We start from the raw sequence: 23734 nt of genomic DNA on the forward strand, positions 1-23734 counted from the left end.
AAGACAATTCGTTGTGTTATGTCTCACAGGCGATTCAAACTCTCAAGGTAAAGGTGGCATTGAACGAGAGCAAAGTCCTCTTTCAAGGTCGGTGTACATATGCGTGGTGTTTGTTCCATCAAGCAGTCGCCATGTCGCCTGAACTCCTCTTACCTTCACCTGACACCACTCAGCTGCCGCTGCCTTTTCTTCATCTAGCAGTAGCTCAGCACGGTACACCAATATAAAGTACGTTGGAACTGCTAATACAGTTCAACAGTCTTTGGATCACCAACTGTCACTTCAAGTCAATCATTCTCTACTGGCTTGGAAGAGTTCGAACTATACTAATCACTATTGCTCTCCTCAACTACCGTACGAGATGGGTGGTCATGCCTTCAAAGGACTATACTGTCCGCGCATTTCTCCAGCTGTCTATAACAAGGTTAAAGCACAGACGACCGCTGCGTTGCAGACCATCTTCGCGCAAGTGGTGGTACCAACCGAGATGCCTTGCAAGGTATGACTAGGAATCGTGTACATCATTCTCTTGTTGACAACAGCAGGATGACTACGGCGATGTCGACTTCTTAGTATGCGGCCCTCTGCACTCAAGAGGCAGCACTACACTCGACGACTTCCCCTGGCAAAGCACAATTTGTCTCATCAAAGATGTTCTGGACACCACCCACGGGCGCCAGGGCTATCTTACACAAGATTGCATGTATTTTGCCATCGACGCCCCCCATGGCGAAGAAAATTACTTCATCCAAATCGACGTCAAGGTCTGCTTCAGGCCTGAGCTATTTCACTGGTGCCACTTCGAGCTCAACTATGCAAGCAACAGCAAGATGATCGGCAGTATGATTAAGCCACTGGGACTTACAATCGATTCCGAAGGTATACACATCCGCGTCGAAGAAATCGAAGAGACGAACTTTCCTGGTAGTATGGTCTGGATTAGCAAGGATCCAAAGGATGCGCTGCGAATCTTGGGCTTGGACCGGAGGATATTGAACGCTGGCTTCAAGATCAGGGATGAGAGTGAGTTTTACAAGTCTTAATTTGATGCGTAGCACAAGCTAAACAGGGTCTTAGTCTACGAATACATCGCCAGCTCGTGGCTCTTCCACCCAGGTCACTTCGCTGCACGACTAGCCGAGGAAAAGTACAACGAACGACTTGAAGATCGCGCGCCGTACTGGACACATTTCATTAAAGAATGGGTACCCAAGCATTACATTGGCTACTGTCCCATTCATCACACTACCGAGACTGAACAACACGACGGCAAAACCAACGTGTATACCGACGAAGATCTCCAAGCATGGTACAGGCGTACCCGGGCAACTGTCCGCGACAAAGTCTTCACCATGTTGCCTCACATCGCAACCGAATACTACAACAAACGCGCCGCTTGGGCAAAAGAACGTGAAGAGCAGAGACTACGGGATGTGATCGCCAATGCCATCCCATCTGGTACGAACGGATGGACCAGTGATGTCCCGCGCCCAACTATGGTCGTTAAGCAACCACAGTTTATGACCCCCGAACTCGAACCTACGTTTGTCGGCGACATGACACCACCTGTCACTCCACCATTAACACCCAGCCCATCCATCACCACTTCGCCAATCCCATCGTTCTTCCCTCTCCCCCTTATTCTCACAACCCCCAAATCCACCCCTCTACATCGATGCCCTTCCTCGTGTACCCCCCGTACCATTCGCTCCTCAACCCCCACCACCCAACATGTCTCCCACCGCCAAGCTTCTCTGTCTCTTCCGCTGGACGCTCTTCGATCCCGAAACCGGTACCCCTCTCCTTGCTACCATGCCGCGCGAAAAAGATTTTCAGATGCAGTGGATGGATGTGCAGTATGCTGGTGCGACAGACGATGAGCTAATACAGTGGGCTAGGGAGGCCTGGTGGTACATTTGGATGAGGCAGGCGGCTGTGAACTATGTGGGGCTGTGAAAGAGGAGGTTTGTGAGGGAGGATGATAAGAAGGCAAAGGCAGCGCAGAGCTTGGAAGACGATGTCGGAAGTAGTGAGAAGGTGCTAGGTACGGGAGTAGTGTTCGATCGAGATGGGGAGAAGATGGGCAAGATTAAGAGCAGATTGGCGAGGCTAAATGAAGGTTTGACGCCTTTGGCATAGGTGTGCTGGAGCATTGCCAAAAGTGGATATGGGAGTTCCTCTCTTTGCGTTATTATGCAACAGCATATTAGTAGGCATGTTTCCCTTCAAGGGTTTTCTTCTCTCTCTCTCTGTATTACTGTTGAAGTCTTCCCACCACTTTGTTGTAAAAGCGCTTCCCGCCGCTGTCTTATCCTCGTTTCTTCCGCTTCCAGCCACTCCACTTCTCTTCTCCTCTGCGCTTCCACGTGTGGCGATACGTGCGAAATCTGCGAAGTCGTATCGTTCGTTCCTGTCGCCGGTGCCGTCTCCTCCATCCCCCGATTCTCTCTATCATTCACCGCAACTACACCATACTCGTTCGTTGACCCATATTCCTCCACTCTAGCATACGGTAATTCGCCTGGTCGATCCTCGGCCTTGAGCTCATGCGCCCCTCCGATTGCATACTTGTACGAGTGCGAGCGATCAAGTTCTTGAGTAACGCCGCTACCAGACATCTCTTGGTATTGGGTTTGGTATGCGCCAGTCGTGGGGGCAGTTTGTTGCTTACCAAGGACCATTTTGTCGCCATCGCCATCTCGCCTGGCTACTTCGTCATCGGCGAGGGTACTAATCGTGGGTCGTGTTCTCCGCTTTTTGCGGCGCCAGAAGTACCAGCCGCCTATCATGAAGGCGAAGATGAGGACACCACCTATTGCTATACCGGCGATCGCGCCGCTTCCTAGACTTGAATTGGAAGTATTGGACGAGGTAGCACGAGGTGGCGCTGTCGAAATAGATTCGGAGGTTTGCGGTGCTGAGCCTTGAGCTCTTACATCAGTGTAGAACAAGATTGATGGAGGAGCTATCGCCGGCTCGCCCTGTATGCCAGTTGTCATTCCCGGGGGTTGAAGAGATAAAATAAGATTATCTGTCGTTATTGCTGGCTGTCCTGTTTGGACCGAATAGTCCCCAACGACAATAAGAACCGATGGCGTCAGTTGTACCGTAACAGTGGTGAGCGGTCTATTGTCGAGGAATAGAGTTTCTTGATATCTTCCATCACTTAGAGAGGTCTGAATCCGGATCGGTACCGTAGCCCATGATACTGGAGATGTAGAAAAGCTAGGTGAATCTGCCAACGTTACTGATACACCTGGTGAAGGGACAGGAGATGCCGGTGTTGCTGATGGAGGTACTGCAGATGGTGGTACTACAGATGGTGGTAGGACCAATGTCTGAATTGCATCTGGTGCAAGCGCTGTCGCTGAAGGTTGATCTGTAACACACACATATCTCGACAGTACAGAATCCCAAGATATTGGACCAGGACACGCTGTTGTCATTCTTAAGATCTATGCAGGGTCTCCAGAGTCACAATGCCTAGACGCTGATCCAGTGAGTGATTCCCAGTGATACGGGCAAGTGTAAAAGAAAAGAGCTAAAGAATCGCGACAACGATATGAGGGGAAGGCATGGAACTAAAACTACACGGTGGTCGCTTGGTTTTCATCCTGCTACTACCACACTCTGCCCAAACGAACTCGCTGGACCTTGTCAGGTCCGTCCAATGCCGACGAAACCCCTGATCTCGGACCCCACTTGTGCGACATAAACTTCAAATCAGTGTGCGTTGAAATGTTGGAGGCGCATGCAATTGGGGGCCAACGCCGCCACCACCACTCAGCCTGGCGAATAGCGCGGGACATGGCTGCACACCAGCATTGAATACGACTCTGAACATTAGTAGCAAGACTGCATCCTGCATACAGCCGGCATACCGTGCCGCGATAAATAAAGAAATCCTCAGCCTTCTCGAACACGGTGCCATTCGTGAGTGCAAATCCTGGTATATGGCTAAGCCGACTAAAGCGCATCCCGTTAGATGCCTCTTACACCTCGCGAACACCCGCGCCCCGCAGTCTCGCATCCTGATCCCCTGGATCTAGCGCCATACAACGCAAGCCTCTAATAAATGAGGCGACTGTGCATTCAAAACGTCGACTACTAGACGTCGAGACCTCCTCGTACCTAGGTATCATCGCAAAAGTCCACCGCTTTGCCCCAACTCTCGCTCACAACAGTTTTCTTCATATCCCCTTATCAGAACCGGAGTGAGTGCGACTTCTCCTTTCACTCCTATCATGTCTTCCCCCCTCCTTGCATAGCAAGCATTTCCCGTCGTTTCCGTATCCTCTCCTCCTCCATCTCTAGCCATTCCATTTCTCTTCTTCTTTGCGCCTCAACGTTCTGTGACGTCGCATTGCTTGTCGTTTCCGTCGTCTCGGCAGCAGGCTCCAGATCCTGATGACGCACTGGTAATGTCCGTCCCGTCTCGCCATTTGGTAGCCCCCCAGGCCGAGTATTGGGATTGAGCGCATGAGCTGGTTCATAGTGATATCCTCGACCGTTCGGTAATTCACTAGGCTCCGAGTCGGCTTTGAGCTTATGAGTCCCAATCATTGCGACCATGGCAGAATGTGTGGGATCCAGCTCTTGCGCCTGTGTTTGGTGATTCCCTGGCATTTCTTGCGGAGGATGCTTTGTATCAATTTCTGATATCTCTCCGTCTCTTCTGGCTGGTCTGTCATCCCTGGAACTTGAACCCGCTGCCCTTGTGCATTTGTGACGCCGCCAGAAGAACCATCCTCCGATGATAAGTGCGAGGACTAGTACACCTCCTATAGCTATGCCAGCGATTGCGCCGCTACTTAGACTTGAGTTATTGTCTTTGCCGTTGCCATTGCCATTGGCCGCGGTTGTTGTAGCTGCTTGCTGACCTGTCGTTGGGCTACTTTGTTGCTGCGCCGATGTCTGGGACGTGGTCACTAGAGCTCTGCTCGCTGAACTGGAGGCTGCAGCGAGAGAAGAAAGAGTGGAAGTTGCCGATATGTCTAGAATTCCATATATGAATAGAGCTTGTGTTGTCGTTGGGTACACGATTGTCATGGAGACTGCGACTTCTCCGGAAGTCTGCAGTGGCGCTCCTGGAGCCGCCAACTCGGGGAGTCGAGTGTTCCACGTGAACCCGTGTGTGAGGTAGTAAACCGTGGCAGGCACACGGGTTGGATCTTCTAGGAACTCTAGAGTCGCCGTTTGCCAGCTGCGGTCAAGGAAAAGGTCGACTGTAGTTGTGTGCCATGTCGAGACTACCCATGGTATAGATGAGGTATATCTATCCCCTACCTGTGGCTTTCTTTTATGCTTGCGTGGTTCCATTTTGTAAAAACCTTGCCTTCAAAAGAGCGCTGAAAAGAATGTGTATGGGAGCAATCTGCTCAGTGTGAAGGTTCAACGAGATCAGGAAATCGTGCGAGCGATAGGTGGAGAAACCGCTTCCAAAGTTGTGTTGAGCTTACGGGCGTTTTGACATGATTTTCATCAGACGTGGCCCTGTGGTTGGGTGAGGCCGCAGGTACAGCCTCGACGAGGCTGGGGGGAATTGTTATGCGGCACAGTCGTTATCAAGGGTACATGCAGGTTACGTGCTGAATGCAGTTAGGCCGTCTCTCTTCTAAGCTGCCAACAACATATAGAACCTCAGCACATTAAGTTATTCGCCAGACGGCGTCTTGGCCTTGAATATTTTGTATCTAAACGACCATTGATGCGATGATGTTAGGAGTAGGACCGTAACTTCGTGCATGTATCTGGGTAGAAAGACAGACGACTTTACCTGGCAGTCCTTCCAAGGCAAACGCATCATCTCGCCCATTGCAACGAAGGCGGGGTGCCTAAGTACATCGCCACGGAGCATCTTTTCCTGCAACAGGCCAGAGATACAGAGGTACCCACCGATCTACACGTCGAGCGACAGGCTTCGGCCCTTCCATCCAGGTCGCGTGACTACCCATGCGTTTGCGGCACAGTCAAGCGAGCAAGGCTGTAGATGAAGGCCAAAAAGTTCCATTCTTCACAACATCACAGCCACTCGAATACACAGATATAAGTTAAAAAAACACTCATGAACTATCTGTCTACTCCCAAACTCTGGCACTGAACGAAAAAAAAGGACTTTCGGAGAAAAAACCACACATCATCCATCATCCCCACCTGATAACAAGCAGTGTCGCCTCAAAGAGGAAAGAAAACACGGGCCTGCACTCCCAGTTCTCTCTCTCCCATCCGCTCGACCTAGCTCGCACCAGACCTCTGTCATCATCATCTCATGAACCCATGAAACCGCTGAGATCCTCCAATTGCAATACTCGTACAATCACTTCTCCAATCTACCTAATGCTCCTTCCCTTTCGCCTCCCATCCCCACCTAAGGGTATAATCCATACCCCATACATACACCTCCCTGCGCCTGGCAATGCAAAGAGAGATCGTAATATGTAATTCGAAAAGTCGCTATTCGTGAGTAGGGCCATCGTGCTAGCGAGCGAAGGTGCTTTTACGCGAAGCCAAAGTACTCGCCACCAGCCGTCATAGCGGTGTACAGGGCCTTGCGAAGATCCTCATACGTTTCATACTCAGGAAGATCAAGTTCTGTTTCATTGTTAGCATTTGTTCTCATCAATAAAGGTTAGATGGTTAGGATAAACTTACGGTTGAAGCAAGTATGACTGGACGGTAAACGATCCTTGTTGCCGTAATCGCGATGGATGTTGAACTTGGAGAAGCCGTTCATACCCTCGAGCTCCTTGAAACCGTTGAGCGGCACCTTACTGGTACCAGTAACGAATTGCAGCAATTTGGCCTGCTCTTCCTTCTCGAATGTTCGGACAGCGCGCCAGAACCATTGGATCTGTGGTGAGGCAGCCGTATAATTGTGGTACTCGGTGTTGTTCTTCCAGTCGTCCACGTTGATGTCAGGCAGGCCAGAGATGAGAAGTTCAAGTTCTTGTTCGCTAAAGATGGAGACAAGCTCAGCCGGGACGATGTCGTGGAAGCCCTTGAGGAAGTTCTCGAGCTGCTCTTGAACGGCGCCTACGAGACGGTGCTCTGTAATAAGGCGTACATACTCGTGCTTGTTGTCTTCGGTGACCGGAATGTTACGACCATCCTCGATGAGGTCGACGGTCTGCATCTCGCCAAAGGCTTCGACCTCCACAGAGAACGTCTCTGTGATAATATCCGTAATTTCGTTGTGGATCATCCATTCCAGGGATTTGTAGTACTCCAGATCAAGCGTTTCCATGTCCTTGAGGCTCACCTGCTTGCCCATGATTTGCTTGTAGACCGCTCTGCTGAAATGGCAGTCCAGAACGCGGCCTTCATACAGCGCTTTACCGATGATGCGACCAATAAACTTGAAGAACATCAAGTGCTCAGGGTTAATAGAACTGAGACGATTGGGGTGGAACGTCGTACGATCGGAAGCAACAGGTACGAAAAGAGCGTAGTCAGCGTTGAACATCTGGCGTGAGATGGATTGGAACCATTCTCGAGTAACACCACCAGCGTCAACACCTTCTTCACCATGGAAGCGGATGCTGAGCTTGCCAAACTTCATCTCATCAGCCGACTTGAAGTACAGCGACTTGAAAGAGTCTAGGAAGACCTGATCTCGGCGAACAGAGAGCTGCAGAGGTGGGTGTGCTTGTCGGTCTCCGCCTCGGGAATGAAGCTTTCGGTTGAAGTAATTGCGCTTGTTGTCGAACTCCAACACCTTCGAATTCTTCACTAGAAGAGAGAATGTGCCGCTCATCAACTTGGGGTTCTGGCGCACAAGGTCATTGAGGATCTTGCGGTGCTCTTCAGTGAAGTTGAAGAACAGGTTCTCCATCCTGCTCTCAGGTGGTGGGCTAGACAGGGCGAACTCCTTGGGAAGCATCTTGGACAACGGCATCTCTTTGAGTGTGGTGTTCTTGCACACAACCATAAGACTCTCAATGAGCGGAAGCAGCGTAGTGGCAATGTTGAGCATGTTGCCGCGCTGTCGAATGACGGTGAGGCACTCACTAAGCTTCTCCCAAAGGGGTGCGAAAGCTCTGTCCTCATACAGGGTCAAGAGTATGTCTTCCTTCTGAGCCGGTTCAAGTGCCTCTGCGGCAGATTCAGGCTTGTCCCTGCTGTCGCGCGATGGGTCGAAGAGATAGTCAAGTGCCGTCAGGGCCCTCAGCAGCTTAGTTTGATCGGAACTTGCTGGGGAGAACTTGGCAAGTGCGATGCCTTGGACGTCAGTAGGCGAGCTTGCCTTTGAGACTTGAACCGTCAAGCTGGCAAGGTCCTGTAGTGTTGAGCTAGCAAGATCCTTGGCAATACCAAGCAATTCTTGACCGAAGATCTCTTTGGCACCTGGGATGGGTGATAGGTTGCTGATGACTGACAGAGTTTCCTGGAAGACCTTGCTGTTGCATTCTCGAGCAGCCAGAATCTTAGCGACAAGTCGAAGGTTGGCTTCAGGCACATCAGGTGGCGTGAGCGAGCGGTGCTTCTTCGCTTTTTCGTCTTCGGCCTTTGACTCGTCAGTCTTGGAAGTGCTACCCTCGCCCTCAGCAGTAGCAGCTTCAGGCTGAGCAGCGTCTTCCGGAGCAGTCGTCATTTCTGTATCTTGGCCTTCGGGATGAGCCTCCGTTGTTGCGGCATCGGCAGGCTGGCTTTCAGTGGTCTGGCCTTCTGCAGAGGTCTCAGCCTCTTTCTTCGCCTCTTCAGCGGCCTTCTCCTTCTCCTTCTTGAGAACCTGCAATGGAGCCGTGATAACCTTCAGCAGTGTCGTCAATTGCTCCATGATGGTAGAGCTCTCAACAATGAGCTTACGGTCGAGCAAGGTAAGTAGAGCGTTGACTGGATACCTATTCGCCTTCGTCTCCTTGGCCTTGCCCTTCCGGTTGGCACGGTTCTTGAAGCCAACACCAGTTTCGTGCTCAGTCAGGAAGAATTGCCAAACAGCTGGGTTCTTCTCAGTCAACTGGGTCAGCGTGTTGAGACATTGCTGAACGACCATGAGTGGAGAAACATCCGCGTTGATTGATAGGGCGCCGTTCTTGCGAGAGATCTTTGGAGTCTTGTCCGCGGGTTGCTGAGGCTGCTTTGCCCGAATCGACAGTTGGGCAAAGCTCTTCTCAACAGCGTTGACATCGGCGCTGCCGTCTTGAAGAATGGAAAGCAGGATGCTGATAACCTCCGCGCGGTTTTGACGGTTCTCACAAACATAGCGTAGGATGGCGCTCAGACTACCCTTGGCGCTTCCCTGTTGTGGGATGAACATGAGTCTAAGGAGCGTCGCAACGCCGGCCTTGTCGAGCATTTGTACGCAAGGACGGGTCTTCTTCTTCTGTGACGGGTCGTCTGGCTGGGCGCGACGGTCACCACGTCTATAGCCAAAGTCGTTGAACTGATGTAATCGGCGATCACCTCCCATTGCTCGCGCTTCCGCGGATAGCTCGGGTGGAAGTTGGCGCAAGATGTCTTCGTCTGTGTCCATGAGCACAGCAGCTCGTAGATTGGGGTCCAGCGACGCGAAGAAACTCGCAGGGTCCATTTCCTCCGCTTGTGGAGGAGCAGCACCAGCGCTAGCTTGATTGCGACGACGGTTCTCTTCGCGTTCCCGGCGTCGACGCTCTTGTGCTTCTTGCGCAAGCAGCTCTTCCCGAATTTCTGCAGGGAGCGCTGCTAAGAAATCTGCGTTGATGTCTGTAGGTAGCTCGCCTGCTGGTCCGGCCTCCTCGGGTGCAGCTGGAGCTTGTCCTTGTACCGGGGCCTGTGGCTGCTGCTGCTGCTGTTGCTGCTGTTGTTGTTGTTGTTGTTCTTGTCGTCGTGCTTGAGCGCGTTGTTCTGCTCTACGCTCAGCCACCTGTTGCATCAAGACCTCCTCACGTAGATCCTCGGGAAGAGCGTCCAGATACTCGGTATCGATACCCAAGTCCGTGATGTCGTACTCATGACCTCTGATCATTGTCGTGATACGTGGTGGAGGTGGCCCAGCAGGTTCCGCAGGCGCCGCCTCGGCAGCTGCGGGTTCCACTGAGGACTGTCCGACCTCGACGCCCTCCATTGCCTGTGCTTCGGGTGCAGTCTCAGGCTTCGTCTTTGGCTCACCTTCAGCAGGTTGCTCTTGAGCTCGGCTCGCAGCTTCAGCAGCTTCACGTTCCTGTCGCTCACGGTCTTCCTTCTCTTGTGCCTCGCGCTTCTCGCGCTCTTCACGCTCCTTCTGTTCTTTTTGTTCTTGTTCTTCCTTGAGCTTGCGGGCGATTTCGGCCTGGCGCTCTTCTAGGCGCTTCTTCGCTGCTTCCATGGCAGGCGGAACCATGACTTTCAGAATGGAGTTGATAACCCGGTTGCTCTTCTCGATTGCAGCAGGGCCATACAGAATGCGTGCTTCTTCCTGCCAGCGCTGGCTTGTGTACGCCTTGACGAATGATACCGCAGAGTGCGGATCTTCGCGAGCAGTGCGCGATGTGTACGACTCTCGCATACGAGCGATATCACGGCGCATGCCACTATCGAACGGTGGCATACCCATAGAGTTGCTGAAAGAAAGATGTAGCGCGCCTCCATGCTGATGTAATGTCGGGCCGCCCGCGCCGGAGCTCATCGCGTTCAACAGGTTGCTGATGAATGAGACAGGGCTGTCGTTTTGGCTAAAGACACGGGGGCCGCGACCTTCAATAGCGTGAACCCAATCGCTGTTGCCTTCGTTGCGCGGTAAACCATCTCGTCCAGCAGAGCGGCCGCCCCGCTGAAGCAGAGGGTTGATACCATCGTCAGTAACACGGGGACCGGCACCTGGGCGATGTGAGCGGTAAGCTGGTACAAGAATACGATCACCTGGACCGGCGGGGAACATCCATGGGCTGAGGCGGTGGGTATGTCGAACAGTAGGCGGTTGAGGGTCTTCCCAGCCACCACCCCATCCAATCTCCGGCATGGCGTCGTCGTCATCCTCCATTCCAGGATCGTAGTGAATGTCCTCGTCATACTCCTCTTCCTCCTCATCCATATCTAATTGGGTTAGCGGGGGTTCCAAGCGTTGTTCTATCCTATGAAGCAACGGACCTTCTTCTGCCATCTCATCATCTAGGAAATCTTCGAGATCTCCACCTTGTTGACGCATTTGTTCAAGGAGCTGAGGAGGATCAAGAACGAAGCCGAGCGCACCCGGAGGCATGTTAGCCTCACCGTTAGGGCCGCCAGGGAAGTCGTCCTGGTCATCGCTCCAATCATCTTCTTGGTCTTCGGCGAGGCTAGCGTTTTCGTCATCGCCTGTTACTTCCTCCATGGCGTCCATGGCCTCTTCCAAGTCGTCCATGCCGTCGTCGTCGCCGTCATCATCCATGTCGTCCATGTCATCATCGTCCTCATCCTCATCGTCCTCGTCATCGTCTTCGGAATCATCATCGGAGCCCATGGCATTGCCATCGTCGTCGAGTTCGATCTCAACATCGACATCACCGGGAAGGCCTTCGATTGGGCCCATGCCGTCAATGTCCATCTCCAGGATCTCTTCATCATCATCAGAGACGACATCATCGTCACCAATATCACCTTCGTCGTACTCCATGTCGTCCGCGTAAGGATCGTCGTACATCATCTCTTCACCCTCTTCGTCTTCGGAGTCTTCGTCAGACTCTGACTCGTGAGCCTCGAACATGCCTAGTGTAGAGTTGCGGAACAAATCAGGCGTCTCTTCGCGCTCGTTGCCGATAAGGTCGTCATCGGATGCTGTCGAGATCTCGTACTCATCGGCGGAGTCTGGAGCTGAAGATGTATCGTAGTGCATACTCAGGTCCATGGCCACGTAACAGAGCCACTTCAAAGGCTTCAGGATGTATTTGACCACGCGTTTAGCATTCGGAAAGTTGAGATCAATGTCTGAAATCGCCGTTGTCAGGATAGTGACAAAGTTCTTCTCATACATGATCTTGGCCATTTGCTTCAAGTTGGGTGTCAGGTCGGCGTTCTGGGTAAGCATCTCGCCATTCGGTCGCTGCGATACCATCCTGGAGAATATGTCGGCGATACTCAATAGACGAGAATACTTCATATCGAGTGGTTCATCAGAAGCGTTTGCATCTTTGAATGCCTTCAGGGCATGCTCAAGGACGAACTTGCGTACGAAAAGCAAGTCTGGCTCAGTCTCAACGTATGGCGATATTGGTACATCGGTCTTTGGCAGAGTGAACTCTCCCGTCTTGTTGCAAAGTGAGACGATGACGTCGATTGCGCAGTTTGATGTCGCCAGCTTCTTCTTGAAGGCGAGGTCACCCTCGTGGTTCAAGCTGCCAATGGGAACAACGTTGTTGAGAAGGTAGTTCAGGACACCCGAGCGAGGTTTCGATGGTGTCACGGTATAAGGGTCTGCCTTCCTGGAGAAATTGATGAACTCGATCTTGGTGCGGTTGTAACTCTGCAGAAGCTCGGCGAGACACTTCAAGATGAAGCAACGGTAGATGTAGATCGGATGTGCTTCAGCCTTGAACACGGGCTTTTCAGGTTTCGCAGGCTCTGCGGGCGTGGCCGCTGGAGCAGCAGGCGCGGTGGCAGCATCTGAGTTCGACTCCTTACTTGTCTGCCCTTCAGGTGCATTCTCAGCAGGCTTAGCGGGCTCGGGCTTGTCTTCAGCTTCCTTGTAAGCTAACAGTTCGCAAAGAAGGTAGTGAATGACGCCGTCGGGGTTTTCAACCACGGGGACCTTCAGGTCGGAGGTCTTTGTCCGCTCAAGGAACGGCTGTTTGGGCGCTTCACTGGATTCCTTTGGCTTGTCGGCTTCAGCAGTGGTCTCTGAGGATTCCACGATGCTTGTTCCTTCCGTTAGAGATGGCTCAGTCTTCTTGAGGACCAGGGCTTGCGGTCGCTGATTAGGGTCGAAGCCCTTCAACTGAAGCTTCTCGTTGGTGACTTCGACGAAAATCTCAGGTGCACGAATGGCTAGCGCGTACATCTGGCGAGTATAGCCAGTAGTGTCCGTCTGTCTTCGATCCCGCGACTCAAACATTTGCTGGATCTCGGTACGCATGATCTGCCGAATCATTTCGTCGTCTTCGATCATGTGGCGAAGAACAATCATGAAAGCGCTACGCAAGCCCTCATTGGTGATGCCAGCAAGCTGTTTGACCATAAGGAACAGCCGCTGGATGTTGCGCTTCTCTGCTAGACGGGTGGCGATCTTGCGCGTGCGAGTAAGCATGGCTAGTACCCTCGTCACAGACAGAGCCAACGACTCATCTTTTCCGATGCGAGGTAGCATCTCGATGATTGCGTTGAACAGCAGATCCTTCTCTTCAATACTGACAATAGGTTGTGGTAGCTCGTCAACTGTGGTCTCTTCCGTGGATTCTTCTGTTGGCGGAGTCCACTGGATTTGATGTGGTAGTTGATCCTCAGCTAGTAGTCGTTCGACAATAAGTAAGACTTGGCCGATCCAAGGTGATGAGTCCTCCGGAGATTGATCTGGGAAGATCTTGATGAAGCCCAACAACGTAGTGAAGTGCTCCTTTAGTTGTTCAACAATGACTTCGTAAAAGTCCTTTTCTTGAAGGATCAAAGCCAAAAGATGTGCTGAAGCTGCGATCTTCTTACTCTGGGTTCGGAAGTCGTCATCACTCTGCAGCGACATGAGAGACTGCACGAGCATCGTTCCAATCTCACCACGCATCTCGGGTGGATCTGGTGCTTTTAAAACGGCGGCCGAGATGAGATCAGCAAGCTCGAAGGTGACGTCTTCGTGTGAGTTTAATACATCAAGAGATCGCTCAACGAGTTGCTCACGGAGCTTGGATCGTTGCTCATCCAACTGGTCTAGAGCAACGAGCTGTGTCGAATTGCCGTTAGCCATCCGTTTCTGGTATGCAAGAGCATCCTGTGGAGCAGCGGGTGTTTGACTTGGCTGCTCGCCCGGTACTAGTGCAGCGGACGCAGTCGCCTCCGGCTCTGCAATTGAAGTGTCGGCGTCTTCCATCTGAACAGACTGTGTCTCCGGCTGCTCAGACCCATCCTCATCTCGCGTTACTTCGCTGGATGTCATACTAGCGTCGTCTGGATGCTCGGGAACCACTACTTCAGCTCGGCTAGGTGACGCAGATGGTGGGCCTCGTGCTTGAATCTCGTACTGCGGAATAGGGTTTCTTGAAACCCCTGGACGAGCTTGATTCTTGCAGTACTCGTTCGCCATGTTAAAGTTGTCACAGCAGCGATACAGAGCTTCCTCAGCAAGGCTCTCCTCATATCCGTTCTCCTTCAGACGTGGCAAGTGGTCTCCATTTCGAGCTGACCAAGGCTTGATGATGGGTTTGCTACGCTTTGGAATTTTGTCTATACTCTTGTAAGCTCCGTGCTCACCTTCGCATTCGAGAACGGATTTCAGTATGTTGACAGATGTCTTTACGATCGACGGGGTGGCCTTGTCAATGAGGTCCGAGTTCCAGATCTTCTCGACGGGTACGATGACGGCGTAGCGTAGCTCGACGAGGAATTGAGCAGTCAAAAAGTAATCAGACCGCTCCCGATCACGATCTGGCCGGGTTTGCATCGATGACGTCTGCGGCGACTCTGAGATTACCTTGAAATTGATGATCTGGGAGAAAAAGGCTAAGATAATCTTGATGCCACCGAGAGACAGATTAAGCAGTCGCTTCGATTCCTCGCTGGTGTCTTCCCCCTGCTTCTTAGTGATCTCAAGCGCCGACTCGTAAAACTGGTTGAGAATGTTTGCTAGAACATCGAACCCACCCAGATTGCGGAATGACACGAGCAATAGTGTCAGCGCTTGTGATCGATCCAGGTTTGGTTCGACGATGAGCTGCGACAAGGAAGTGAGAATGACAATCCAGTACGCATAGCGATCTTCGACGATCTCTGAATCTTTTGGACCCTCGTATTCGAGCTGATCGATGACGGCTTGGGCAAGTTGGTCAGACACAACCGTAGCACATTGCCTCTGGTACGCCTCCAGACTGCGGCGGAACAAGAGCAGTTTACCAAGCGACTGGAAGAACGGCGCAACTTCGGTAGGTATCCTGCTAAGTAGATTGCGGAGCGTTTGCGTGTTCTTGAACTGTGCACTGTTCTGGCTCGAGACGGTGTTCTCAGAAGTTGTGCCTGAAGCAGTAGCATCTCCGTTACCTGGTGATTCAGTAGCACTATTTCCAATGCGGAACACGTTGTCGGCTTCATCGTTTCCAAAACCGGAGCTAGTGACACGAGTCTCCTTCTCCCATTCTGTAGGCATGTTACGCTGTAGCAACAACTCTTCCCAAACACAGCTTCGATGCAGCTTTCCGAGGCTATCCACGAGTCGTGCGTACATGTCGGCAAGGTTAACTTGGCTGGACACGTTGTGAGCCGAGCGAGTAGTGTACATCTGGCTCTGGAACGTTAGGGTCATGGCTCCAACGAGAGTATGGGCAGAAACTAGTGCTTTGACGTATTGTGTGCCCCGCTGCAAGGGCTCGATACTCTGGGAAGTACCAGCGCTTGTGAAAGGAGCGAAGAAAGCCTGCTTGCCGGTATGGTCGAGCAGAGGCTGCAAGCGCTCCAGAGCCGCTTGTGTACGCTTAATCAGAGATGGCACTGCGATATGCGGCTTCTGCTCGACGAGTACCTGGACGACATGACCGAACTGCTCGCACATACTGCGGTACTCGCTTGCCTTTGGGTCTAAGCAGGCAAGACTAGAAATGTCTAGGATAGAATCTACACCATCAAGCTCGACATATGCAGCGCACATGGCGTGGTTTGAGAAGAATCCAGAGAGGAAGCGGCAGAGTACGCGAATGTATTGGCCGGTAGTAGGGCCCTTGGTGCTGTCCTCAGTCTCGGTGACTTGATCATAAGCGACTGGTTCGTTAGCAGTATCATCAGCATCCTTCATCTCCACATCAGTGCTTGTAGACGCCGATGCTTGAGCTGCGTTCTGCTGCAAGCGTAATCCAGAAAGGGCTTGGCGGCCGCCAGCGACGGTAAGCTTACCCGCAGCGTCCTCGGACCAAAGCTTGGCTCCTACACCCTCCTTTTCAGCCTTCTCGGCGCAAAGCTGAACCACGCGCGCGATCAGCTCGCTGAGACATGAAAGAACGCGTGCCTTGAGAGGTGGGTGATGACGCACTAGCTCATCGAAAGAGTTTCCGATCAAGGTAGGCATCTCGGTATCAGCGTCAAGTGCTTTGATATGAGCAGGACTCTCGAAGATCTCAAAGAATCGCTGGAGAGCGGTGGACGACTGGAATAGCTTCATGCCGGCTTCAGCCAAGCAAATACCATCGAAAGCAGGCGGCAGAGTGGAAATGGCTTCGGCCACAGGCAAGATACCCTCGGCGAGTGGCTTTCCGCCTTCTCGTGGAGAGTATGTCGATGGTGTTGAAGCACTGATGTCAGCGTTGGCTGCAGCAATCGACTCTGAAGCGGGCTCTCCAGCCACTGTCTCCAAGAACGCATCGCTAAGACCCGCCTCGGCAATGACCTGGTAGCTAGTAGGCTCATTGTTGATGAAGCTGGTCAGGATCGTGACAGCCATACTCCAAACAGTTGAACCGAACGTCTTGGCATTGGATAGCACAGTGCGCAAGCTGCTAAGCAGTTGTTGTGAGTCAAGCAAGTTTCGCATCAGGCGATCGAAGTTTCCGCCTGTATGCGACATCATGTGGTTGAGGAACTTGAAAAGCCAGCGTAGACTCTGCTGATGGTAGAACGGAATTTGATAATCAGTAAGCTGCGTCTTGTACTCCTTGGGCATGCCCTTGTCCTCCTCTGCGAGCTTCTTAGAGGTATCGACCTCGTATTGCATCAGATCAGCGATGATTTCGAGTCCCTTTGCGGCCACAAGGGCTGAGAAGGCATCGCGCAAATTGTACACGAAGGTGTCAAGGAAGTTGAGAATCTTAGGGTGATTGCGTTCTGCCTTTGCCGTACGCAGCTTAAGGACATCAACAAGAATCTCCAGGAGGCCAGCGGCCACCATCTGCTCACCAGTGCGCGTTTGAGAAGTAGGTAGGGTGTTCAAGAGGGAGAACAAAGCATCGCGCCATTCATCTTCTTCGATATCGTTAGGGTTACCAGCTTCCTCGCCAAGTCCAGCGACGAGCTTACGCACAACGTAGAACAGTACACCGTGGTTAACGTTGACACTGAGGGCGGTACAGACGTCAGGCGCTTTCGACTTGTGCTTCGCAAGAGCCTCGAGGGCGCTCATTGTATAGGTCTGCAGTTCCATCGAAATACCAGTCTCGCCATTGCCTGGCGGATGAACCAGCTCAGAGAGTTGGTAGGCAAGTTGTAACCGGCGTGGCTCGTCTGCGTCTTGTTGGCCCAGCTTTGCCATGAACTCCTTTTCAATATGTACGTAGCCAATGTTCGCGATGGATAGAAGGCGGATGGCGACTGCGCTATCGCGCCCTGTGTGTCCCTCGTGAAACATCTTTGCGGTACGAAGTTTGTGGAGAAATTCGTAGTGGACTGTTTCCGGTAAACTTGCGAGTCCTTCCTTGATCAAGTCGTGTACGTCGCTCTTAGACACCTTCTCGGCTGACAGCTCGAAAGTCTTGGGCCCATTCGTCCTGCTACCGGGTTGTCCAGGTGTGAAAGCTGGTGTGCTCGGCGAATCGGTGGTGGGCGCAGGCTGGGTTTGTCTCGGCGTTCGATTGGGACCCATGCTCGAAGTCCTTCGTACTGGAGTTGGTGTCGTGGGCGCGGGTGCTTCTGTAGATGCCGGTTTACCGCTCTCTGCTTCCGATGTGGGAGTGGGCTCGTAGTACGAAATAAGGACGCCTCCGAACTCCTGCTTCATCGACGCTTCGGACAGAGAGTACATGGCAACCAAGTCAGACGAACTGACTCGATCAGTGCTGCCAGCACGATCCTTGCCCTTGCCTGCTGGTGTGCCGAACACAGGTGCTGGCGTAGCGGGGCCTTTTGCGAATGGGCTAGCCAGCTTCTGAACCTTATCGAGGTTGATGTTGTAGTGACTGGAGAGAAGAGACGGGTGTAGTGTGGCCGGGGCCAGGCGCATGCGCGCGGCAGCATAGCGCTGAGCGAGGCGATGACCTAGGCGAAGCGTAGCCTTGAGAAGGGATGTAGAAGTCGTGTTTAGCAGCTTGTCCAGGCGCTCACTGCTGGAGTACAGACTACGGTTGCCGCAGTTCTCCAATAGCATGCGCGTGAAGTTGAGAATCTGCTCGATCAGCTCGCGATCGCCATCCCGTGATACGTGCAGGGTATCCAGGACGGCATCGGTCGTGGTTTGCTCCGAGCTGGTGCTTCCTTCCTCGACATCGCCCTTGAGTAGTAGTCGGCGCTGGAAGGGCTGTGTCTGTGGTCCGTCTACCAGGTCATACTCCTTGTTGAATAGCTCGAGGATGTGGTCGAAGCGGTTCAGGGCGGGGATCCAGTGATATGCGTCACCGCGGGGAAAGGGCCAGTGCCTAGGGAAGGAGGCGAGATGTGCGGGCAGTTGGAACAGCGGTATTGACTCGGTCGCCTTCACAAAGTCTGCTATCATCGGCGACTACAGTGTTGTATTAGCAGTGACGAGGTGTGCGAGAAGGAGTGTAACCTACCAGAGTCGACTCATGTCGCGATGTAGCCTGTTTCTTGATCTTCATGTTTGCGCCGGGCGCTCGGAAGACGAAACTTGCTCACATGCAAGCTCAATGAAGCTGGTCTCTAGCGAGTAGTGGTTGTGTCTAGACGGTCGGATAGCACGGCGAGATGTCCGTGGCGTAGGAGGCTGTCTGGAGGCAGGCTGCGGTTGCCTTTACCGGAAGCGCAGAAACCCAAAGTGGCTACGTCTTTAGTGGAGCGAAAAGCGGGGTCTTGGTGATGTATGCTGGCGTCGTATCCACACACAAAAGCGGCCGTAGCGAAATGTGTGTAATGCGTGTGAGCGGGCGGGTTGGCGGAGAAGAGGCGTGGGTAGGTCGCTGTTAGATACCACGGTGCAGGCGCGGATCTTGGACAGCTAGTGGACGTCTTTTTGGCAGGGTGTAAGTGCCAAAGTTCGATAAGTGGAAGCCTCTATGTCGGTGGTAGAGCGGGTGAGTGAGGTGAAGTTGCTGTTGGAGCTGTAGCTACGAGCACTGCAAGTCGCAGTTTCCGCAATGATGGAGTCATGGTCCGTGCCCGCTGATCCGAGCTTAGAGCGTCACGAAAGCGACGCGCTGTCGCCAGTGTCTCTACGGATGACATGACGAGGTTAGGTGCGCTGGAGCATATCACGACATCCACGGGGCGGCAACATGGACTTGACAACTCTTTCCAAGTCAACTTGAGATAGTATGCATCATGCCGTACCATGACAGGGAACTGCATCCACTTCTCAGAGCCCTGGAGAGGTTATAAACGATATTATACATTACTATATACCAGGTCATAATTCATGAACAAAGCTTTGGCAAAACCTTCTGCGCCATGTCCAAATCATCCGCCACCGGTTCCAAGCCACGACTTCACTTCCCAACCTTACCGCCCAAACCACCCACCTGTACCACTCGCATTCCCCTCCCTCTCCTCTCTCCTCTCCCCACCCTCACCCCTCCCTGCCTTCCCATCATCAACCAACCGAACAGTCTCCTCCAGAACCAAAAGATCTCTCTCAATCATCTCCGCCCAATTTTGAATATCCCCCACCTCATTCAACTTCTTCGTGCCCCCCTGCAACAACTTATCCCACTCCGCCGTTTGTTTCGCCAGCGCCGCCGTCTGCTTCGCTAGCTCTTTCTCCTGCTTTGCTATAGCGGCAGAATTGGCGTGTAAGTCCGCTGTTCGTGTGCGCATCTCATTGTCTACAGAGGCGCCGACACTGGTGAGGGATGCGGTTACAGCGGCGCGGGCTTCGGTTTGACGGCGGAGGGCTTCTTCTGGAGATGGGGGTGGGGACGGCATTCTGGTGGTGATATTTCCCAGATGGATGTTATTGATACGTTTGTTTCGTTGGTGAGTGTTGTAGATTGGTCTCGATATGCTCGAGGTAGGAAATAGCCCATGCAGTCTCCTAGTTAGAACGGTTACTTCCCCAGCGAATGATAATCCATGAGCTACTGCGTAACTCCACCGTAGTCAGGCATGCCCAGCCACCACCTCGCTCCAGTTCGGTTCTTTATCTCCATGTTGCGAAACGTAGTGTAACATAGTGATTGGCTCTATCGACGCCTCCAGATGCCGCTTCTGGTTCACTGCGTGGTGGTGTAATGGGGTATGATGTGAATGGTCGGAGAAAGTGCCCAATCTATGGTTACGTCTCTCATCAGGGCACTTCCTTACTCTGGCTGCATTTGTCTGCATCCCGAACACGTGTACAAGGCTAGCAGGAACGTCGTACGGCGTGACCACGGAATTCTACGACTGGATAGCGGGGCAGCAGTGGCTGTCGGTGATTTGGTTTGATGAGGCACTGGGAACTGCCGCCTGGAGCTAGAATTATTTTGTGTTTCTGATGAGAGTAACGAATATGATTGCTGATGCACCTTTATATCTGACATGGGATGCGCGAGAACTTAGCCTTGGAGCTGTGAGCTTCCCCCACTAAAGCCTGACAGAGCACGGCGAGCGGAGGTAAATAGACGTTCTTAGAAGAATTAATGTAGAGATTACACGGCATGAACATGCCTCTGTTTTCTCTGAAATATTATCACACCAGACTGCGAGCAAAGCCCGAAGTGGTTGCAGCGATTTATCCAAAGCGGGGCAGGCAGTGAGGGGCCGTCGGGGCAATCGGGGCAGTCGACGGGGCCACGATCAACACCTTATCAGAAGTTGTCTATATAGGAAATAGTCTAGTTGATGCACCACCCAAACCTTTCTGAACGAGTTGACCTGTCACCATAACTTAATTCACATTGGCCTATTGCCACTCCTCCCCGCCCCTTCCTGATCTCTGCAAATGATTCCGACGTTTTTGTTGTGGTCACTGTTCATAGGCACACATCACTCAATGCAAACGGTTAAACAAGTACAAGCGTCTTGGGCCCAAGTCGATAAATTCGTAAGATATAAAACCACATAACCAAAGAATATGAAAGAAAGTAGAGAAAAAAGTCGTGAAATCCCACGCGACCGGATAGAACAAAGTGATCCAGCCACATAAGTATCCAGATATCGCGCCTGTATATCAGCTTATGCCACAATCTCCTTGGCAACACGCTTAGCAACATCAGCAACAGCCGCAGCCGCCTTCTCAGCCTCTCGCTTCGCGTTCCTGGCCTTGATCTTCGCCTGTGCACCCTTGATCTGCTGAACCAAGAACTGCACGCCCTCATCCGCCCTGACACCATAAGTCAAGTGAGCGGGCAAGACGCTCAGCGTACCGAGGCAAACGGCATCACCAGGCTGGCAGATGATCTTGACCTTCTCCTTGGGAAAGTTGGGGATCTGGTTCCTGTCCTGAAGCTTCTGGGTGTCGCCGTAGGTCACAACACCGGCGATCTGGTCCATGACGGCAGCGTCGAGCTCTTCAATGGCGCGGTGGTTGACGGCTGCTCCCTGGCTGTATCCGGATGAGACGATAACGGAGTCTGGGCACTTTTGAGCCATGCTGTTGAGCGTGTCTTTGAGGAGGTTCTTGGAGCGGGTGTCAGTGCCGCCGGGGAGCACGTTGGTACCGATTGAAGCGGCGTAAGGGATTCCCTCCGTGGCGACTGCATCGCGACCAAACTCTTTCTTGAGACCGTCAGAGGTGGGAGGTCCAACTACGGTTCCCATGTTGCCGATCTCGGTGGAGCCACGGGCGAAGGCGAAGAGGATGTCTCTGCATCCACCTTGGCTGAACTCACTCGAGCTGGAACCGGTGCCACCGAGCAGCTGGCGACTTTCCAAAGGAGCGGCAGCGGCGAAGCCAGCAAAGACAGCAATGAGGATCGATTGGGCGTGCATGATGATGATGGTTGGTTGCTTTGTTGGAAATGTGGTAAAATCTAAGTCTGATATTGACAAGAGGGTGAAGAAGAAGTGAAGAAGTGAAGAAGAAGTGAAGAAGTGAAGAAGACAGTAGCGAATGTAAGCACCGGGCCTGTAGTGTTGGTGGCAGTGTTGACTGATGGTGTTCAACTGAAGCTGGCGTCCTACCTTCTTATAATGCTATGTTGTTCGGCCAGACTTAAGAACCATGCTCGTCTAACGATGACGATGGTTAGGTATGCGAGCAAGGGCATTGCCCAAGGCGCCGCCAAGCTATCAATGGACCCAGCTACGAGGCGGAAACAACCGTCAACTGAGATAGCAGCCGAGGAAGGTATTCGTCAACTAGACACCAGATTGGTCAATTTTGGATCGATATATTGCAAGGAGGAGAGACCCCAGTTATGCAATTACTACCAAGTGCTGCCAAGTAGGTGATGTTCCCTCAAGAGTCATGGCGAAGATGGGGTTCGGAAGAATACTGGTTCCATGTTGTGCCTCTGCGCCTCAAACATGCTGCGCTGTCAACCACTTAGGACCTCAAAGTGATCCGACTACCGAAAAAACACTTTCACTCTCAATGCGCTTGGACGTTTCTTCTTAGTCACCCCGGCTGATCTTGGAACAGGGCAGCGACTCGCGCGAGGATGTACCTAGAACACTCGCAACGTGCTTGCCGTGCCTCGGTACGTTGTAGACAATAGTGTGCATCATTGGCCATAGCGACGTCCGTCTCCGAGCTGTCAGTGTAAGAAGTTAAGGTGACAAGAGAACGGCGGTCTCGAAATAGCGGAATGACTTCATCGCAAGCAATGCGCGATCATACGAGTTCAGAATCCGAGAAAAAGGACCATGTTGAACAATACCGCGTTGATCTGTATGTCAAAGGTTATGCTCGTCTCTGAGAACGATTCCGAGCGGAAATAAGCTTTCGCATATTCACAACGTGGTATAGGGTTGATCGACGCCGCGGGAGTGTCCCGTTATGGACCGGGGGCTATTTTAGTTTGGAATACGAGCGCCTGACGCTCTTAGCTGTTTCAGCACCGGGCATGACACAAAAAGCAAGTGCACCAGAGATGGCCAAACACTGGCAACATCCACTTTGCATGTTCACCGTTGTGAGTGGAATTTTCCGTGCCTGGGAACCATGCCATGTTGTCTTTGACCGTCACGTCTGGCGATTAGGGAAATCTGTTCACAAAGGTACTTCGATAGATGAATGTGTATGGAGTACGTGATGTTGTCAATTCGAGCAAGTACGGCGAACTTCGCCTACGCCGACGGCGGTTCATCACCAGCGCGCTGCAGACATTGTCAGTACAATTTGTCCCCAATGTACTACTAATCACCCTAGCAGCCTCGATGCACGAGCCTGTCTCTCGTACCATTCTGCACATTCGAATGATCGAGAAGCCTGAGAAGTAAACAGAAAAGGTAAAGCTTCAATCATGGCAGGATTGTTGTCGATGTTCTTGGGATCGACCCATGATCGCTCTGTAACCTGAAACAGCCGCATCACCCGGCACGGCGGGATGACTCGCATGGGGAGGCGCGGTCGTTTCGAAGCTTAGCCTGGTACCTGCCGACGAGTCGTTCTATGCCTGAGGTTTTGTCAATATGACCCGAACAGGAAAGGTCATTGATTGTGACGAACATGTCGATGCTCGTGTTCGCTTTTCAAGACTGATTTTTGCCTAATGCGGAACCCATATTGATGTTGCCCTTTGAGCCAAACCTTCCAACCCATATATCAATCTTCCTAAGATCTTAAATATACAGTCTTCGTTGATGCCGGGTGGGTTGCGCGTAGTTGCGAGAGTGTGTCGCGTTATTGGAAGAAAGGAGATCTAGGGTGCCGAAG

General features: G+C 52.3%; 5 protein-coding genes across 5 annotated transcripts; 1 reads left to right on the plus strand and 4 right to left on the minus strand.

Annotated features, from left to right (window-relative positions):
• Nucleotides 1-361: 361 nt before the first annotated feature.
• On the plus strand, nucleotides 362-1956 carry ALTATR162_LOCUS3659 (uncharacterized protein; the record flags this gene model as incomplete). Its single annotated transcript, XM_043311267.1, has 4 exons — nucleotides 362-499; nucleotides 546-1023; nucleotides 1078-1458; nucleotides 1592-1956. 4 exons carry the CDS (start codon nucleotides 362-364, stop codon nucleotides 1954-1956), a joined length of 1362 nt encoding a protein of 453 aa, XP_043167202.1.
• A 269-nt stretch (nucleotides 1957-2225) lies between these two features.
• ALTATR162_LOCUS3660 (uncharacterized protein) lies at nucleotides 2226-2999 on the minus strand (the record flags this gene model as incomplete). The annotated part of the gene is made up of 1 exon (XM_043311268.1): nucleotides 2226-2999. One exon carries the CDS (start codon nucleotides 2997-2999, stop codon nucleotides 2226-2228), a length of 774 nt encoding a protein of 257 aa, XP_043167203.1.
• A 1243-nt stretch (nucleotides 3000-4242) lies between these two features.
• Nucleotides 4243-5319, minus strand: ALTATR162_LOCUS3661 (uncharacterized protein; the record flags this gene model as incomplete). The annotated part of the gene is made up of 1 exon (XM_043311269.1): nucleotides 4243-5319. The coding sequence occupies one exon, from the start codon at nucleotides 5317-5319 to the stop codon at nucleotides 4243-4245; it is 1077 nt and encodes a 358-aa protein (XP_043167204.1).
• A 1177-nt stretch (nucleotides 5320-6496) lies between these two features.
• ALTATR162_LOCUS3662 (uncharacterized protein) lies at nucleotides 6497-18581 on the minus strand (the record flags this gene model as incomplete). The annotated part of the gene is made up of 4 exons (XM_043311270.1): nucleotides 6497-6591; nucleotides 6652-10989; nucleotides 11044-18484; nucleotides 18537-18581. 4 exons carry the CDS (start codon nucleotides 18579-18581, stop codon nucleotides 6497-6499), a joined length of 11919 nt encoding a protein of 3972 aa, XP_043167205.1.
• A 2509-nt stretch (nucleotides 18582-21090) lies between these two features.
• Nucleotides 21091-21846, minus strand: ALTATR162_LOCUS3663 (uncharacterized protein; the record flags this gene model as incomplete). The annotated part of the gene is made up of 1 exon (XM_043311271.1): nucleotides 21091-21846. The coding sequence occupies one exon, from the start codon at nucleotides 21844-21846 to the stop codon at nucleotides 21091-21093; it is 756 nt and encodes a 251-aa protein (XP_043167206.1).
• Between the last annotated feature and the right edge of the window lie 1888 nt (nucleotides 21847-23734).

Source organism: Alternaria atra (assembly GCF_907166805.1).
Source record: "Alternaria atra isolate CS162 genome assembly, contig: 23, whole genome shotgun sequence".
Classification (NCBI taxonomy): Eukaryota; Fungi; Ascomycota; class Dothideomycetes; order Pleosporales; family Pleosporaceae; genus Alternaria; species Alternaria atra.